General features: G+C 54.6%; 6 protein-coding genes across 6 annotated transcripts; 4 read left to right on the forward strand and 2 right to left on the reverse strand.

Annotated features, from left to right (window-relative positions):
* Window positions 1–127: 127 nt before the first annotated feature.
* BU26DRAFT_582722 (uncharacterized protein) lies at window positions 128–971 on the reverse strand (the record flags this gene model as incomplete). The annotated part of the gene is made up of 3 exons (XM_033834535.1): window positions 128–374; window positions 437–744; window positions 813–971. 3 exons carry the CDS (start codon window positions 969–971, stop codon window positions 236–238), a joined length of 606 nt encoding a protein of 201 aa, XP_033689256.1. The 3' UTR covers window positions 128–235.
* Window positions 972–1999: 1028 nt separating this feature from the next.
* On the forward strand, window positions 2000–3086 carry BU26DRAFT_600024 (uncharacterized protein; the record flags this gene model as incomplete). Its single annotated transcript, XM_033835142.1, has 2 exons — window positions 2000–2401; window positions 2808–3086. The coding sequence occupies 2 exons, from the start codon at window positions 2000–2002 to the stop codon at window positions 3027–3029; spliced, it is 624 nt and encodes a 207-aa protein (XP_033689257.1). The 3' UTR covers window positions 3030–3086.
* Window positions 3087–4619: 1533 nt separating this feature from the next.
* Window positions 4620–5099, forward strand: BU26DRAFT_558958 (uncharacterized protein; the record flags this gene model as incomplete). The annotated part of the gene is made up of 1 exon (XM_033832630.1): window positions 4620–5099. The coding sequence occupies one exon, from the start codon at window positions 4620–4622 to the stop codon at window positions 5097–5099; it is 480 nt and encodes a 159-aa protein (XP_033689258.1).
* A 605-nt stretch (window positions 5100–5704) lies between these two features.
* Window positions 5705–6882, forward strand: BU26DRAFT_415965 (uncharacterized protein; the record flags this gene model as incomplete). Its single annotated transcript, XM_033823139.1, has 2 exons — window positions 5705–6294; window positions 6348–6882. 2 exons carry the CDS (start codon window positions 5705–5707, stop codon window positions 6880–6882), a joined length of 1125 nt encoding a protein of 374 aa, XP_033689259.1.
* A 7727-nt stretch (window positions 6883–14609) lies between these two features.
* BU26DRAFT_500044 (uncharacterized protein) lies at window positions 14610–16559 on the forward strand (the record flags this gene model as incomplete). Its single annotated transcript, XM_033826465.1, has 3 exons — window positions 14610–14698; window positions 14809–14859; window positions 15182–16559. The coding sequence occupies 3 exons, from the start codon at window positions 14610–14612 to the stop codon at window positions 16557–16559; spliced, it is 1518 nt and encodes a 505-aa protein (XP_033689260.1).
* A 398-nt stretch (window positions 16560–16957) lies between these two features.
* On the reverse strand, window positions 16958–18391 carry BU26DRAFT_558961 (uncharacterized protein; the record flags this gene model as incomplete). The annotated part of the gene is made up of 1 exon (XM_033832631.1): window positions 16958–18391. One exon carries the CDS (start codon window positions 18389–18391, stop codon window positions 16958–16960), a length of 1434 nt encoding a protein of 477 aa, XP_033689261.1.
* Between the last annotated feature and the right edge of the window lie 1056 nt (window positions 18392–19447).

The following is a 19447-nucleotide window of genomic DNA, read 5'->3' on the forward strand; positions in this document are numbered from 1 at the left end:
GTGATATGGAAAGACGGAATGGCCATGCCGCGGGTGCTGCTCGAACAGATGGGCAGAAAAGAATTTGCCTTCTCGTTACCCTACTTTTCTTTTTCTCTTATCCTTTGTCCTTCCGAAGCGTGGCGCACGGCCGGCTTGCGCTACGAGACATGCCCACTCACCCTCCACCAGGGCAGCTCACCACTTCACCGTCTCAGCCTCTTCATATTCCAGCTGTAAAAGATGGCCGCTTGCGCTAGCTCTGCCTCACCATGGCAGCCGCCCAGTCAAAGCGACCCGCGCCCGCACCTGGGCATGAGCTCTCCTCGCCGCGCAAGCGCCGGGTAACGTGACCGGCCGGCGCAAGGCAGGACTGGGACCTGCTGAGTGCTTTGCTAGAGGACCGCCAGGTAGGTTACCGCTCTGACCGGAAGTTCAGCACATCATGCTAACGGACCACAGCGGCTCTTCCTGGCCGAGAACAGGGACACCGACGGCAGAGTCGAGATCACCCCCAACACGGCCGAGAACTTCCGCTTTCTGGTCCCTTTCTTCGCCCCAACTGCAGAGCATGCGGGAGACGAGCGGAACGCGTGGCCTAAGTCGACGCCTGAAACGCCGCCTGAGCTTCCCTCCGACAACCTCCCGACGACGCGGCGCATCGCTCCCGCGCACTCGCTCCGGCCGTCGCGGCACGCATCCATTTAGGTGCGCCTCGCCGCGCTTACGGAGGGTCGGCTTGCTGGTGACCCTCACGTCCCGAACCTGCTCAATCACGAGCCTGAGGCTTTCTTTGCCGCCCGCGCTCTGTCCCCTCCCCCTGGCCCACTCACGTGCTGCAAGGCCGCAGCATTGAACCTGGCGTCCGGCGCGTCGTCATGGCGTCGGTGAGGCATACCGTGGCCGAGAGGTTCAAGCCCTCGCAGCGGGAGCAGTCCGCATCGCGCTCTCGCAGGCACTAGCACGGCGATCCAATTCACTGACCACGCCATGTGCTCATTCGGAGGCTTCGCTATCCCTTTATTCGCAATTGCAGCGTTTTCAGGATTCAATTCGACGACTATACCATCTGCTCATTCGAAGGCTTCTCAATAGGATGCTCTATGACGTGACGATTCACAGATTCATTGCCTTCATCGCCTGCTCATTCAACGGCTCCTGGCCTGCCTACTGGATTCGAAAGCTTTACGATTCACTCGTTCAACGGCATGATGATCATGCATCTGAAGGCTTCCGACGTTCACCCCTTTGTACGCTCACTTGGTTCCTTGTTTCCAAGTACTGGACGACTTGTTCTGGGCGACGGAGAGGGCATAAGCTCTACTGCAGGTTAGGATTTGATCAATTTTATACATGTCCGCTCGCGCGCTACCGACCCTGGGCCTTATTATCGATCCAGAGTTTCATCGTGGTGAAGAGCATTGAAAGAATCACCTCTATACAGGACTCGTGCTGCGTTCTCAACGTCTGCGGTGGAACGTAACACCGCGCGCACATACGCAATATCAGCCTCGCACCAAAATAATTGACCTTTTTTCCAGCAGCTCTCTGAACTCCACATGATAGCGCAGACATTTTTTTTCATCGCAAACTTGTTGACAGCTGGGCAGCCACACTCACCGAAAAGATCTCCCACTGCATCTCTTCTTTCCCCCTTCCTCATACGCGGGCTTCCTCTGTCTCCGCGCGATCGCATCAGATTCAACAGCTGCCCAATGGCAGCGTCCTCGCAATGGGGCGGTTTGGTATGGGTCGCTTTTATTTCCGTCATTTTCCCTTGCGATGTGAAAAAAGAACGTTCACTAACCTTCGGTCTGCTTCGTAGAACGAAAAAGCCCCAGCCCCCAAGGCCATTCACCACGACGTCTACGCACATCGCCGCTCAAACGCTAGGTTGTCGTAGATTTAGAACGCGGCTTTACCGGCTTCGCCACGCCAGACGCCGTGACTCCGAATATTGGGACAAGGGTGCATGGGAACATACAACGCGCAGTCGAGAGGCAGAGAGCGACATGGAATCATGCCGGAGTACATGATAGCGCGGACGGACTGCCAGCAGTGCACGGACAACGCGGAGGGGATGCTCGGATGGAGGAGGTCAACGACTCTACCTCATCAAGAGCTTTCGCCGGCACCTCAGCGAGGAGTTTTGTGGCAAACTGGCCCTCGCTCGGCATCCCCCAGTAGCACCTGTCGGGGCGAATTGCAGGCCGCTTATCGGAATCTGGAGGAACCACACCCCAATAGGCCCCCGGACGCCTCACTGTCTCCGGAGATCATCCAGCTTTTCGTAGACACTGAGACGCTTTACGAGAATCTGCAATCGCCTCGCCCGAGACAGGCCGAGCAGTGGACTTCGGCGCTGCGCACACTGTCAACCAACCTCAATATAGTCATGAACCGGGGAAGGTTTGGTTCGTGCGTGAGTGTCTTCCGGGCCCTCGGGCTATACGTTGCGGGGCTGGAGGCGAGGGTAGCGTCAGGATATGCAGCAAGAGGCGAAGACGTGCTGTGGCATTGCACACGCTGCTAGGCAAGTTCGACACTTTCTCGAGCGAGACGCGAGAGAAGCGGCATGTGGCGTACAACGGCATTGTAGACGTCAGGGCCAATCTCTAGAGGCTTTCAGAAGGCCAGACCTTTGTCTACGACGCTGTCGTCAAACAGCGCCAGCAACTTGGCCATGTCCGCCCTGAGGTTATCTGCAGCCGACATGACGCTGCGGAGCGTTCGCGCCACCTTTACGACCAAACGGTTGAGCAGGGCCGCAGCCTATATGACCGCACTCTGGTGCCCGAAGAGCAAGTCGCTATCTGTACGAACAGCAGGTTGAAGAAGCGCACCGCACACAGCAGTCCATCTCCACCATCCACGACCGCTGGCTCCACTCGCAAGCCGCCTACGCCCGCGACAGCGACTCAAACCCGCGTGCGCTTCTCGGCGACGACTTTGAGGCCCGCCTCACCAACGACATATCGGCTGCCCTGAGCTCGACGCTCAACTCTATCATCGCATCCAACCTCGGCCTCCTCCGCAGAAGCGAGCTCTAGACCTGGTTTTCCTACCAGCCACTCGCACAGTTTTAGACCGCCCTCGACGAGCTCAAGAAGACAGCCCACGCCAACGTCCTCAAAATCAAGCAGAGCAATGCCAAACTGCCCGATCCCAACCTTGCGCTCACCAGGCCCTCCGAAAAGCCGCCCAACTCTCAGACGTCCAGTCCCACCTCGCAGACGTCAACGCCCCGCTTTCCAGCACAGCGGCTGCGCTGCAGACCGCGACCGTCGAGCGCGACGCGGCGAAGGTGTCTTCGGAAGAATAATGAAGGGAGAAATGGAAGGGAGCTTCCATGGATGAATGGGTGGATGGGGATGGAAGAAAGAGCAAGGCGGAAATGGCAATGGGTTACGGAGATGGCCACGGAGATGGAACACAGAGGATGGGATGCATTATGGGAGTCGATGCGGATGCGAGGCGGCACAATAATAGCTGCACGCGTTTCTCCGTTTCTCCTGTACTGCGTGTGGGTCGCGTAGCATGCATATGCTTGCTTCTACCAATACACAGGCCGACAAATAGCCAACGCCGCCAGCCATGTTGCCCACTTGTCCATTGCGGACCCCGTCGCCAGGCTAGTATGCGTCCATGTTAAACGGAGCGGACGGCGGGGTCGTCGCGGACGGGGAAGCGCGAAGGCCGATGGACGGGATCCGCATAGTGGGCTCGGATGCACCGGGCACAGTAGACATGTCCTGCGAAGCGTGCGTGAGAAGCAGCGAAAGAGGAGTGGGCGCGGCCTGGCGATGTACCGAAGTCATGGACAACCACCTCCACCTGCATGTTGGCAGCCATGTGGGCAGACGCGGAGGCGGGCGAGGGCGCCGTGTGCTGCGGCTTCTTCTGGCAGGCATGGTATTCTAGCAGCGGGGTCGGGGGGCGTCAGAGCCATGCTCGCTGCAGTCGCCCGCCGGCATGAAGAGGCAGCGACCGCAGTACGTCTGGAGGGCGGCCAGTGGTGTCAGCGGTGTCAGTCGTGGCAGCGGGCCACGACCAGGGCAGAGGGAGACATATGCAACGGTAGCTGCGGAACAGATGACGCTCGGTGAAGCGTCCATGACCCGCACCGAGCGTGCCAGCACGAGCTGCACTCGGCGGCGTCGAAATACGCGTTGGAGAAGAGACGAGCAGCGGCCGTGGTATAACCCAGCGCCAAGCAAGGTGAGCCAGGGGAAGGCAGGGAAAGGGGATTGTTGAGCGCATCGCGACGGTACCAAGATGGGACGCTGCGTGCGCCTGTCTCCTGGTTCTCCTGCTTATCTATCGCCCTCCCAATGCGTCCACGGTGCGCGAGAGGTTGCTTTGCCTCTTCCAAGGGCATGCAGCGCCCGCTGTTTGTGCGTTTCTGCTGTAGACGATGCTGTCTTTTTAATTCCATGTCCTTCGTTCAAGCTCCCTTGTCTGCTCCACTACTCTGTCGCCGTTTTCCTTCCGCACAACTTCAAATTTCTTCAATTTTTCCAACGTCTCCGTCAATATCTCCCGGCTTCCGCAGTCAGACGCGCCGCGCCTCGAGCTCACGCTCTCGATCGCGCCCCTATTGTTGCGGCGCAGATCTATACCTCCAACGCTGCCGCGGGACAATGCTTCTGAACGAGCAGTGCCATCGTACTGCCACTATCTCGCTACGGGCGCCGGTTCTGACGACGGGACTCGCTGGCTGTTGCATATTCATCAAGAGGACGAGTTTCGGGGAGCTCGCGTCCACTTTGTTGAAGAGGTCATTATTACCCCAGGCAGTAGAACTGTTTAAGTGCAGTCCCGCGCTAAAGAACGGGCTGAGCCCCCTACTACGCTTACCGCTCAAGAAAGGCAACGACTCCGTCGACGACGACAACGAGGAAGCAGTCGTCCTAGCGTCCAGGCCCGTCTCCCGAAACTTCCCTGTGCGGCCTATTCGACTCACGCTTAAACCTGGTCGCAAGCAGACGACCCCAGTCTCCATGCCACGACGCACGGGAGCATCGAACCCTCGTCGCACCGTCGATCCTGACGTCTCTGCGCAAGAACGCTACATATTCAGGCCTTCGGATTGTGGAGGCGCTAGGCCTTCCTGGGCTTAGACACTCCAGCAGACAACACCGAAACCTCAGACAATCGCGTCACGCATCGCTCACATGAACCAATGTTCTGGAAATTATATTAGTGTGAGATGATGCTGAAGGTTTATCCGGGAAGCGTGTCGTCCCAACAAGAGCAAGAGAACAGGGGTTGAGATTCGACCACAGCCGCAGCTCCATAATTCCGTTATCGGACACCGCGCACTTGCGTACACAGCTGGCGAGCCATCTACGCCACATGCCCATTACGCCCTACTGCGAATTTGGCTGCCTGGCATTCCCTCCCGACATGAGGGCCGGCGAAGTGTGGGAGATCATGCATCATCTGGTGGGGTAGCAGGGTTGCCACGTGGTCGACGCCTTGGCATCGGTTGCTGCTCAGAAAAAAACAACAACGAACAACAACAAACAACAACGCGGCCGGATCACACATCACCAACACCGCCGCTCCCATCGTCGTTGCTCGCGCATCGCATCGCAGCCCATCACACATGAACATCGCCGTCTGGATTGACAACGTCGATACGCCTCCGGCTGCCCAGGCGCCTCCCGTCGTCCCATTCGATAACGACAAGGAAAACGCGCGCCCCGTCAAGACCAAGCGCCTTATGAACCACGATGCAGACATCACGCCCCGTCCCAACAAGCGCCGGCGGGATTTCGATGGCGCTCCCCACTTCGCACCTCCATCCCCTGCCCCTCCATCAGAATCGTCCTCCGTCTCCGCCTCCGCCTCCGACGTTTCGCTCGAATCGCACCAGAGCGGTCGTCTGAGCCCGACCAAGCAGCTGATGATGCTCGAAGACCTCGAGGAGGACCCCGTTGTCTTCTGCAGCTTCGACGATACCATATACGAAGAGCCTGCAGATGTTTTCGCCATGCGCTGCGCTGCGCAGCGCTTCGCCGATGGGGTGGGCATACTTGGGTATGATCAGGATAGCCTGCGCCTCGCTACCGCGGAGCTCTCCCAGATGGATCAAACGCGCCTTGGCTTTCCTTGGGCTATTGATCCGCATCGCAATACCATCGGCACGACGCCTGATATCGCCGCGGTTCAGACGCTTGTGCACATGGCGCGCAGGCGCGATCGCAACACGAGCACGTCCGAGGATCAGTGGAACGCGAAGGTGCAGCTCCCGCTGCTGGAGCTCGCTCTTTCGACGAGCAAGCACAAGGAGCAGCTCACCATTGAGAACGTGTTAGTTTTCTCCGCCGTCCCGCAACTACGTAGTATGTACTAACGACCACCAGTAAAACAGCCAAGATCGAGCCCAAATCTCTCGCCCGCGACACCCTCCCCCGCCGCGTCGTCGACTACGTAATTGCTCTCGAGCAGACCGAGCACACTGGCCGAGCCTGGGGCCGCCTGCGAAAGCACCCCGAGGCCAAGATCAAGTCATGGAACCACACAAGCACGGCGCGCCGCACACCCTTCGCCGTCAACATTGAGACGAAGAGCCCGACGAAGGCGTGGACCGACGGAAAGCCCCAGATCGCCATCTGGACAGACGCCTGGTTCAAGCGGCTCTCGTTCATCGGGAGCCCTGGGGAGCTCTGGCCGGCGGTGCCGCTGCTCATTGCCCAGGGCCATGAATGGCACCTGCTAGTCGTCTCCAAGAGCAGCGTGCAGATCACGATATGGGAGCAGGTTGCGATTGGGAGTACGCGCACGTGCTTCGATGCGCTGAAGGTGGTTGCCGTCCTCCATTGGCTGATGGAATGGGCTGAGACGGTCTGGCGGCCCTGGCTTCTTGCCCTGGCAGACCAACCTAACATAGGCGGCTGAGGTTCGAGAAGCGTTCGTGTTTCCGACCTACCGCAATACTACAAAGGCGATTCATTTAAGTCGAGAACGAGGAAAAGACGGCGCTGAACGATGCGGCAGGCATTCGATGGCAGTTTTGGAGGAGCCCCCGCCGATACCGAGCCGCGAGACTCCTCGACAACCCGCTCCATTAGGCCCGTTCCCTCTCAGACAAAGCGGGCAATATCTCGCCATGAGGCAACCTCCCCGTTCCGATCGTACCTATCCACCTCGCCGTCCCTCCATCAGCACCCGCAACCCACAACGGTGGAACCTCATCCCAGACATCTCGCCACGCCCACGAATTCGACGGACGCGCAGAAGACAACTATCCGTCCCATAGCTGCTCAACGAGGCTACACGCGCATCATCGCGATTCCACAACTGGCTAGCTCAGGCACAACGAGGGGCGGAAGGAGATGGTGGACAGAATTGCAGGGTACCGTGTACGGAGAGTGGGCGGACCCCTTGCAAAACAATAACAGGCACGGAGCGAAGAGTCGAGACAGAACGGACACGCGGGATGCGAATGTCAGCAGCACCAAGCTATCCGTCGATGGCTAAGCCAGAGAGGAAAGGAGTTGAAGTTGGAGAGCCGCGAGGTGTTCTAATGAACGAGAAGCTGGAGGCGCGTGAGGTAGTTGGACTGCGCTGGGGCTGCGTTGGATGAAGCTTTGGTTGGGGAATGTCCCGGCATATCGATACATCTGTGTGCGGGATGAGATGGTACTCGCAGCATTCCATTCAATGCAAAGCCCTTGGATGGAGCACGTCTACACCCCTTCCTCTCTTTCTTGCTTAAACTTTGAGTACTAGCAATCGATGATGCAGGGTTGCTTCTCGTTGTCTATTGGTGATTGGAAAAATCCAAGTGCGGCTTTAAATCCCCGCTCCAACAGCGAGGCTTAGATCCTCAAGAGGCCTAAACAAAAAAAATAAGCTATTCCAAACCCCCATAGACCGGAGGTAGTAGACAACACCTCCCTCCGCCTAGTTACAGCATTCATAAACCATAAATCTTACAAATCGCCTTCCAACTTCTTTAACCCATCATTACCGCACTTCCAAGATTTGAAACGAAGAAATGTTTGCTCTCTGCTAGCTATTTAAAGAGTAGAGCACCGCTGAAATCCTGCTGGCGGAAAAGTCTGATGAACGAGCTTTCTGGAGACGGATAAAAGGATGAAAGGATGTTGAATGGCGGCGATGGAGCGGGGAGAAGAGCGAGGATCGGTACGCTGCTAGACGCAGTGTTTTGAGACGCTGGATGCGATGGGGTGGATGGGGGAGGAGTTGGATTGAGCGAGCTCTAGTTTTGACTTATGAGGGGATTGGGGGGTACGCTCTTGTTTTGGCATATGAGGGAAAGGGGATTGAGGGTGGGTGTATCAGTTGGTTGGAAGGCGAAGGCGATGTAGGGCTGGCTGGCTGGAAGATGGATTGTGTGGAGGTTCCTGGGATAGGGGGGAGGGAAGAAAAGGAAATGCTTAGGATGCGGTAGGGGCTCGAAAAATATTAGCCAGTAGCGCGGCACGTTTAAGTACTTCATCCACTGACTGTAAGAATGCAAGCCGTGGGTTCGACACCTGCATAATAGCTACGTTGTGCGGCAACGTGAATATTACTCTATCTAAGTGCACGCTAGAGTTTCCAACCAAGGTTGAATTTCTATTGCCCTTTAGAAAGTCGTTTCAGGGATAGAACTCAAGCGGGGGCAAATGTCTAGTGCACTACACCTCGCTAGAGACGAGATCCCCCACTTCATTTACGAATATAACCGGGCATCAAACCCTTTCGTAGTGTCGAGTATAATAGCATCTTCGACATATTTAACTCCAAAGTTGTTAGTGGTCTCCTATGTACGCATGCGTTCTGAAATATACGGAGGGACATGAAAATCGGCAGAGCGATGTCGGAAGCCGACAGGGTTAACAGGACTGAGGGAGTTAGGCAGGTAATAGATTGGCCCGTCCATCCTGCTTGAAGGTAGTCCAGAATGGTGGAAACTTGTGAAGAGTCTTGATACTTTGAAAGCATGTGCGAGTCCGACATAGTTACTGAGATTGGTGAATTTCGAAAAGTGGAGATGAGCAAGAAGCTCCGGATGATGCAAGCTTATATTGGGCACTAGGAACAGGGATTAAATATGCGAGGTGTGCATGCGCCCTGTCTAGTCTTGTAATTGAGGGGTGAGGTTAAGTCATAAATGCCGCAATCCTACATTTCCGCGTCGATATCTTGTTGCAGGCGGAGTGGAGTCCTCAATACCAAGTGATGCTAGGGCCGGAATGGGTAGCGGGTTAGTCGTAATTGCAGTCGTGACCGCGGTGGTCTAGCGCTGAGTAAACCAGCCCGACGCCTCGGAAACGGGACATGGGAGTTGAATCAGTATAATGGTGGCCTGATTCATGCGACGTAGTGCCTAATTGCGGCAGGTTGGGGTGCATCGGCGCTCTGGTGTTCCCAGTGTGCTTCAGTGACCGATGGCAATTCTGCAACCACCCCTCTGGGCATTGAATAGACTAGAACATGCAAGACAACTCATCAAAACTTCCGCGCAGCGTTCTTTCAGTAATGGAGGCATGAAGTCTTGAGATGCTGAAGTTTGTCGCGAAATATGATCATCGCGGACCAGTCCTAAGCGCCAGTGGGGCGATGCCATTTGACACGGCGTTTCGGACGAGATTTTTTGACGCAGTGAATTTGGTGAGCCAATTCTTGCAAACCTGCTGCTTGATTTACGAGCATCCGGCCATCTTTCCGAGATTTTGATAATGGGTGGAAAGAGTTGCGACCCCTGGAGAGGCCAAAGGTCCACGAAGACGCAGTAACGGAGCAGAAATCTCTTACTAAGGATACGATAGGCTTCTTTCCTGGCGAGTATAACGAAGTCTTTTACCTACAGTGGTACCGGACCGAAGTGCTATGAAAGAGTGGCCCCACCCACACTTCCTTGTTCCTCTTCCTCATCTTCTTTTCAATTTTCTCTCGTTCCATTCGCATGGCTTCGTGTACAGTATCTTCAAGCTTCCAATTTCCTATACTTCTAACGCCCAGATGGATAGACAGGGTATCACGATCCCGTCGCAAGCTGGCTGAACTGCTGACTCCTTGTCAGCTACATATTCACTGAGCTTCTATTGAAGATACCCAATATCAGTAGTGGTGAGCCCTTCGTCTTTTTGACGTGATGAGAGGATCGCATCGCTGTAACGATTCCTAACATTTGATGGGGAGTTGGAGGTCCATATGGGTACCCTGTTATGGCAGTCTCGTTGCGCCAGTGGTAAGCATCTCACACCAGGATACGTTCAAATATCCATAACAGGTCAGTCTCCGCATCTTCCGCTCACTACAGCTCCTAGCAGAGGAATAGGCAACAATCCAGCGGCATGAATAACTGGGTAAAAAGGAATGCGGTGACCGTTTCGAACATCAGCTGGATGTAGGGAGTAGAGATACGGAAGGTTGGTGCAAACGGATATGTGCCTAAAGCATGGCCCTTCACGGACCTAGGAGGATGTGAAGTGCGGAGCGCCGCATACCCCTTATTGCCCGTCAGATGAGACTTCCTATAATGCCAATTGGAGCACAGTCCACGAAATTCGCAGATGTGGAATACCACGCAGAGCAGCAGTGTCTGGGATAGAACGGGGCTCAGTTGTTATTAGGGATAACCCCTTAGTGACAGAGTAGTGTCGCGGTCGTAGAATGTAGAACTGGGTCTGTCAGCAGTAGCGCCAACAGCGACGTTCCGAAAGATGATTCTACAACGCAAGGCAGAATCCGTCGACAGCCGACACGTCTCATTGTGCCCTTGAAGGCGGCTTCTTTACAGTTAGGCGCCGCTAACTGGACACTGTGGCCTGCCAGGGACTGGAGGCAGGCGTCCCCACGAGTTCTCCAAATCGGCAATCGAAGCGAAACGGCAACCTACAGGCTTCGACTCGGCCTTAGCGAGTGCATCTAGGATGCCCGCCACTCAAAGTCCAGCTTGGTAGGCGAGAAATCGATGGTTGGCGGCCTGCGCATGCCAGATTGTTGTGAAGACCGATAGAGAAATCCACGCCGTCGAGACCTGACAGCTCGACACTCGTCTCTGGTCTGATCTTAGCTCGTCAAACCTTGCAGCATGTCGAGCACGGAGTAGGCGGCGCAGTTGGGCAGAGAATTAGGGGGTTAATAATGACTCGAACGGGAGTATCGCGCAGGGAGTCGCATTCTAGACATCTAAAAGAGAGGATCACTTCATCCGAATGCACGCAAACGAGCATGTTCGTGATTATCGGTGTGCGCCTAGGTTTTACAGCATTGGGAGCTTTGCTTAAGGCGCTAGGGAAGGCGCCTTTACTACGTTACGATCTTATCTCGTGTGCTTGTACGAATGGCTCGACTCCTAGATGCAACTGCTTCTTCTCCTTGCAAGCGATCGCCAATGCGCCTATAAATGGCTGTGATTGCGCTAATACTGTATGCGAGAAGTCTAGCACTTGGGTTATACAATTTAACGTGAGCGAAACTCCTGAGACTAAATACGGTTCGAATTTCTAGAGGCCCTAACCGTCCGGCCACACCGATGGACGCATGGAGGTAGTCTAAAGATAGTAGGATTACCAGTCTCGTCGCGTTCGATGAGCTTCAAACCCTCCTAACGTTGAAATCCTGCCAGTGCCTGCTCGGGATAGGACTCCGGCTTCGATTTGTTGATTGACATGGTTCGGTCCTGGGATTTTCCGGGTAGGTCCAGTGTGCTTTGTGCAGTTCCCGCCTTCTCATAACTCTTGACTGACCATTTGGACTTCGGGAAGGAGAAAAACACCGAGACAGACCTGGACCAGAGCGATGAGCTCGATGTCGATTCCCAAAACTTCCAAGAGGGTACGGTTACCCAGCATGTCAATAACAGGGCGTCTTATACTCCAGCCGCATCATGCCGATGTCAGAAACATGAATGCCTTGGGGGCAAGAAATGCCAACGCAGTGGCAACCCGTTCGGCTGCAATTTCGTAACAGACCGCACTCGTCGCGCCAACAGGTCTCTTTCACGAAAAACGGCACGTCCCTCAGGACGCCGCGGCGCAAGCGGTGCGGGATCATTAGAAAGAGGGATGCGGGGTTCGCTGGCTCTTTTCCGGAGACGTATAGCTGGCATGTTTCTTCTCAGTAATCTTGCATGACGGAATCCTTTAGTAGAGTCATCTGTTCTTCTCATATAAGCTGGTTGATTTAGGAGATAGAAATTTCGCGGGCCCACCTGCTAGGTTTAATGCAATGACTGAACGAAGTAAGATCCAAAAATAGGGCCGTACGAGCCTGACATGAACTAGTCGAACTCGCCATACGTCAGTAGAAATGGTATATGGCCAAGCCTACAGAGCTCGTCCTGTGGCTGGCGAAGAACCTAATACGAACAACCTCGCTGAGAATTCGTAAAGGAGCAACCTGTAGTTCAAGATTAGCATTGCCTAAAGCCCTAGATCTGTACTTCATGACCCATAGTCCACCTTGTTACCATGCAGTGGCAAATGGCCCATCTCTGCAGATAGTTCGTGCGATGGCACTCTCGGATTTCCTCGTCGGGATCGCTACGATATCGGGAGTTATCGAAACAATGAGCATGTCGGTGTGGAACCAATAGTCTCAGACTTCGGCCGAAGACTCCCAAGCGGACGGTGGCAGCCAGCGGTGTACTGCGAAATCGACACCTAGTGCATCGCCGAACTTTCGCTCCGAGTAAGCAACTGTCCGGAACGGTATCACAATCGCGACGGCTTCAAATGGCACGTCGCAAGCGAGAAAGGCTGATTCGAAATGGGTTCCAAGGATCGAGAAGTTGCACACTTTAGCTGGTATTCAGCGGCGGGAACCCAGACCATCCTATCGTCCTACCCACAACCGCTCGCTCGATTTCGTTCGTCAGCCCAAAGAGGAAAAGCCAGTGCTGTTGGGGTATTGCCTGAAAAGGGGGATGGAGGAGAGGCGGACGTCAATCAGGGAACAGTGAGAGAATTTGCTGGTGCCATGGTTGATTTGGGTATTTTTGAATGCGAGTAACTGGGTGGAATTAGCACGAGAGTACTTGAAGCGCGCAGTGCTTTCGGTCGAATATTATCGCGACTGACTCCGGATTAACCGGTATAGATGTACTCCGCCCCGTTCACAGTATGCGAGCACATAGCAGGCACTGATGAACGGGGCGCGAGACATTTGCTGGCGGCAGATGGATGACGATATTGAGCGAGCGAGCCCAAATCATGGAATGGTAATGGCCCGTTCGGACTTAGAATTGCAAAGCTTGATGATGACTATTCATAGAGAACTCGAGCGGTTGAGTATACCGCCCGTCCTCCTAAATTCTGAGAAGCGGTAAGACTACCTGCGGAGTGGTAGTCTGTCGAGCGAGATGCCTGCTTCATAGGGTCTCCAAGCTATTGTTAGATAACTCGCTCTCACCATTGAATATCGGTCTTTGACCTGAAGCGCCGTACACTTTACACGCCGTTACTACGGCAAGTGACAAGATGCAAAACACAGTATTCGACTACGGATACGAAGGGTTCCTCATTCCGAAGATGTGTAATGTCGTATTCGTCCACGAGCGTATCGAATCTGTCATTTTGAATATAACAATGCCGCAATTGTATGCAAGTACGAAGAGCTCACTGAGGGGGAAGTGCGTAGCCTTGGAGAGTGTAGGGTGATGTGAAATTTCGTTGATTCGATCGGGCTCAAGTTCAACTGCCAGGCTCCACACCATCGCGATTTTCCGATTATGTAATGCTGAAATCCCACCGGCTGGACAGGTAAGGAGGTGTGGGTCGAAGCCTGCCATGCAGGTTGATACCGCATACATGCTGAGTAGGGCACCCTTCGGGCATGATATTCCCCCACCTCTTTTCGTGAAGCGCAACGGCGGGACACAATTGCAAAACGTAGCTGTCTGGGGCATGCGCCGCGCGAGAGTAAGACCCTTTGGGCGTTGGACGACGGCGTTGTTATCATGCAGGCGGCGCTAGAGGACTGACCTGGCCTTGTCCTACTCTCTCGGCGTGTGTCTGGGGTGCTCTGATACTAACGGAGTTGCGGAAGAGCGCGGGCGTGAGGGCGTTGCACGTGGACCGGCATGGGGCAATCCTTTAATAGCCATAGACCAATAACATCGTTCGGTGCTACTTGAGCCATATGTGAGACGGTGCGCGGATACAGAAAGCAAGCTGTGTTCTGTTTCCACTCGCCATCATGGCCATCTGGAAGCTGGATGACAACGGCATCGGGCTGCGAATATTGGACGTCGAAACGTCGCTCGCGCGCTCGGACGAGATCGCCAATCGACGAATCGTGCGCTTCTTATCGCGACTCTTGACGAACAAGATAGCTTGCTCCTGTAGGATATAGGTCTTCTGATGCCGGACGGAGCCTCTGGAAAGAATAGTCTCTGCATATATATGGAAGGTCGAAGTTGATCGGACGACGTGAAGTAACTTTACCGTGGGCTCGTCATGGGCAAATTTGGGGTAAAACAAGCCGAACATGATGCCAATTTGCTGCTCTTTCTTCTATGTCGATCGCGTCGCGTTGTCCATATACGCAAGGCCTTGAAGGGTGACATCGTGAAGCTGGTTCGCCAATTGCGGGCTCACAGCGGCGGTCCGGATGGAGCGCAATGACGCACGGGAGACACGGAGAAGCTGGAGATCGACGTGGACAAGATGCCGAAGTATAGTCCCCGCGCAAAATTGTTGTCCGAGGATAGTTGTGATGACGAGATAGTGAGCGCTGATGAAGTGACGTCTTCCAGGTGAGGTTCGATATCGACGCCACCGCCACATGCACTAGCCACGCTCTACGCCCAAACAGGCAATCCGTTGCCCCATGCCAGCTGAGCACATGAGATACTTATTTCCACAGCGCCGAACTCCATGTTACAAACCCGTTGAGGAACTTGCTTCAGCCTTTGATGTAGGTGCATCCTCTATCCGAAGTATACGTCGCCGTTGAAAATTACCTGAGCATCCTGCAATGGGGAAATTGGAACATCCCTGCGGAACCGAGGAATAATTTTAGAAACCTGTTCGTGAACAGGGGATGCGTCGAGCCGAGCCGAGAGATCGATGCACCCCAACTTTCGGAATCTCGCTTTCACGCATTCCACACTGCATGAGCGCAACTTCCCTTTATTGACAACAACAAAACGTGCGATCCCACCCTGTTGACCCGTAGCAAGTGGAAAACTGGATTTCTCTTTCCTATCATACGGCAAGAAGTTACTGTGTTGTAGCAGTTCAAGTTCGAAAGGGCTCCAAGGGTTCACATCTCGCCAAGCCGCTAATAATAGCCGAGGTTCATCCGTCGTCAGGACTCGAACGTCAGCACCGACCTCATCATCGTCGCATCAACGTCCGCCTTCCGGCCCATCGTCCGTCTTCTCGACCTCCCCTATGCAACGCAAGCGCGCCCGATCCGAATCCGACGCCGACTCTCTGCGCCCCCCCAAGAAGCAGAAGCCGGCGGCCTCCCCGCTCCCGCCCCAGCCCCTCACGCGCGAGAACCTCCGGCGCTGGGAGCAGCTCTCGAATACCAGCTCTGAACCCGCTACCTCTCCCATGCCCCCGTCGTCCGCATCCAGCACCGGCCCCTACGACGAAGACGACCGCCTTCATGCATACGGTATACGCGTCAACTCTACAGCCGCCTTTCCACAACTCCTCCGCGAACACATTGACACCGTCATAAAGAAGCAGCGGGAGAGCACCCGTTCTCCGGCTGCGAAGAATGCTGCGCGCGCGCAGGCACGAGCGGAGAATGCGAACGAGTCTACGGGAATCGGCATAATGGTGAACAACCTCCTGTTCTGCGGCGAAGCGGACGGCGGCGAGAAATACATCGAGCGCGTATCAGAGGCCCTTCTGAACCGCAAGTATCTTCCTCCGGCACCCGAGCCGTTCATCGCGAATCAGTACGGCGCCCTCACGCAACCGAAACCAGATACCGCCATGGGGTATATAACTACAAGGGACGCGCAGGCTGGGGGCGTGGAGTCGCCATTGAGCGCTGGGGAAGAGGTGGTGGTGCTCAAGGATCCGCTTCTTACCGGGCTCCACTTCCCCTTCCTGACGTGCCAGTGGAAGAGCGCGAAAGGGAGCCAGGGCCATTGGCACGCGCAGCGGCAGAGTGCGCGCGATGGCACGGCGATCGTCAATTACCTGCACACCTTCTACACCGATGCCGGGGTTACTCCGTCGGTCGTGGACACGTGTCATTGGTCGTTGACATGCGACATGCATTCCGCCGTCCTGTGCGTGCACTGGCGCACCGAAGCTGACGGGAGCGCCGTGTACCACATGCGAAGAGTGCAGCAGGAGTTCCTGAGCGCCATCGAAGACGAGGAGAATACCGGTATAGCCTGTCTGCGGCATCGGCTGCGCAGCGTGCTCGACTACGCTCTTGGCCCGCGCCTCACCAGGATCCGCGACGCTATCCCCCGGCTCAAGGAGGCAAAGACGCGGAAGCGTACGACCCGAACACCGTCTACGCGCTCGAAACCGTCTCAGCCACTGGGAGACCCCGAATGCCCACCGCCATCGGACCCAGGATATGGTGGTAGTCTGCCTCCTCCATCGCCGACATGTTCCCCGGAGCCGAAACGTGCCAGACCTTGACCATAGGAGGGATCGCAAACACCATTGACACGAACACACGCCCAGCTTCTCCCGACCGCCATAGAAAGATCCAGCGGCGCCTAGTCGCATGGCTCGCCCGAACCCCTCGCCGATTGAGTCCCGCTGCAAGCCCTCCGCAGACGTGGCCTCGGCTTTTCCTCGGTAAAAACGGGAGGGACCCGCTCCCGCTGATGACAATCCGACCTCGGACTATGTCAGACCCAGGAAGCGGGGTTTCGAAGCTCAGATGCCCTATGGCACGACACACTCCGGCGGGAAGACAAGGGCATCGGGCACCGTAACCCCGCGCTCCTTCGCGACAACAGCTCACACATCTGATGCTCCCATGGGCGGCGAGTGCAGCGCAACCGTTGAGGCAGGAGGAAAGCGCCGGTGGTCTATTCAATTGAAAAACTATCAATGAATCCAGAACGCCAACGATATTCCCCAACAAATGCCATGAACGTGACGCCTTCCTTGAGCTGATTTGTGTTTATGCCATACCTGACCACAGTCTCACCATGACTAGACTGCAACCCAATGTTGTCTACGTGGTGCGCCGATACAATTCCTCCAATGATATCGCCAATGGTCGCAGACAGTGGTAGGACGGCCACACGTTTCAATTCTTGCACCTTAATTTCGGAGAGGAGCGAAAGCGGATCCGCATGAGAGACTCCCGGACAACCTTCTACTGCATCCTCAACTGCATCCTCAACTGCATCCCGAAATTCTGTATGTCGAGTTATATCTCTTCCGAAGAAATCCGTCAGAGCGCATGAGACGTTCTCCAACTCTTTCTGCAATTCCAACCTGCCCGCTGCTATCAGCCTTTTCATCTCATACGCAAGCATGATCAATCCCGATGCAGGGACAGAGTGGGAAAGAAGAAGATCCGGTTGAGTTAAGGTCTCCTCTCGAACAAGAACTGATGGTACATGATTGTTTGCGGACAAGAGCATGAGCAGAGCCCAGGAGTAACTTGTGAAGGAAGTCGTTATAACTCTCCGTTCAAAGTTCATAATATTGGACAAGATCGCTACTCGATCCGAGACGACCCGGCTGTCACAACTTTCCAGATCGAGAAAAATTTGGTGAAGGTGAAGGTTACGAATACTGTCGATCTCTCGTCCTCGATCCGTGCCCAGGCTCATACTTTCGAAAGTTTCGAAGACTCTGTCGAATGAAGTCCCGGAAAAGATGGGACCACTAAGGACCTGCGCGGCTTCATGGAGTGCGTTTAGGGATTCGTATACGGAGTTCTTGACCGAGGTATCTTCCTGGAATCCTTGACCCAGTTTGAGCTCAGAGAGGTACCACCTCAACATAGCTGCGATTGAACAGACCGATCCAACGTACAAGGGATAATCTTCTCCAACAAGCTCTATACCAAACGCACTGCGGAACGTTTTCAGCCCCTCAGTCGACAATGGTATAAGAAGATGCATGTCCATATTCGCCGAATGTCTTTCCTGGTAAACCCACGCCCTTGTGAACCAGCGATCTCTCCGGATAGCTCTTAGCAACCGAGTTAAGCATCGTATTTCTCGTTGAATTGACTTCAGCCCATATCCAGCAAGGACGCTTCTTCTGTAGTCGGCAAACTTTGGATCGGCTTGAAGTTGATACAATTCGAGGCTGAGTAGTCTATCGGCTTGGCTTGCAGACAGCTGGAAGCTTAGAAGGCCAAGTTTGAATTCCGCCTGGTGGAAAATGATGTGGTTGCACTGCAGATGGGTTTGAATATCGACAGGATCGTCCTGGTTCACACATTCTTGATCGATCCAAATGAGCGATGTCCCCTGAGAAATCGCAAACGCGATCGCCCTCATCAGAACTTTGGCGGGACATCGAGGAGCCCTAGGAGGATTGCCGCGTTGTCTGACCAGGATTGCGGGCGAGTGCAGGGACCGCTCGTCCGCGTTCGAGCCGAAACTGGTGAATGATTCCCAGCAATAAGAGACGACAACGTATCTTCTTTCTCCAGGATGGTCCCCTTTTTCTGTCAGTTCGCAGGTGACCTCTGGGTATAAGTCGCTGTATTGTTTCAAATGGGGTATCTTGAGGAAGCGGAGATTCGTGTGTGTTTCCTGGGAGATAACATGGTTCGAAAATCAGCCAAACGTTGAGGGATTATCCTTTAGATCTATGTGTATGTCCGCTATTGTGAGATCGATATCTCGCTGCATATTTGATGTCGTGATGTTGATAATTGAATGTGGCAATTTGTTTTCTCCTTTCAAATGTTTTGTGGATGTGAGCTGTTGCTAAGCGAATATTTAGCGTGCTATTAGTATCCCTCACCTCATATTTTCCAGCACGGTAGGTTTTCCGGCACAGGGGAAGGGACGTTAGTAACAAGGCAGAATACACTTTTCGCCAGAATATGAGGCTATAATCCAAACGGTGTAAATTATATTTTAGAGCAGTGCAAGTGATAGCGACGTTCAAGAGGATGCTTGGGGAGGAGCATGCGCACAAGCTGACCAGCATGAGCAACCTGGCGCCCGGGCGTCGACGTACCCACGGCTAGTGGAAGGCGGAAGTGACACCGATGCAAGTGATAGAGACCAGAACGAGGGTGCTTGAGGCCGAGCATCTAGGCACTTTGATGGCTATGGGTAATCTTGCGTTCACGCTTAAGTCCCAAAACCGCGACGAGGCCGCGCCGTTGATGGAAGCATACTTGCAGTTGCTCAAACGGATCCGCCAACCAGTATTATTACCTAAAATTGAGCTGCAGTCACTGGGAAACGTATGCTCTAGCTATACAAGTCCGCGCAGCTCTCGCGTATGGTGTGGTTGTGAATGGGCAGCGGTTAGGTTGCCAGATGCTTGATGTAGGCGGCAATTGAACGATGTTTCGATAACTCCGATAACTCCGGCGT

This window comes from Trematosphaeria pertusa, assembly GCF_010094035.1.
Source record: "Trematosphaeria pertusa strain CBS 122368 unplaced genomic scaffold BU26scaffold_2, whole genome shotgun sequence".
In the NCBI taxonomy this organism is placed as follows: domain Eukaryota; kingdom Fungi; phylum Ascomycota; class Dothideomycetes; order Pleosporales; family Trematosphaeriaceae; genus Trematosphaeria; species Trematosphaeria pertusa.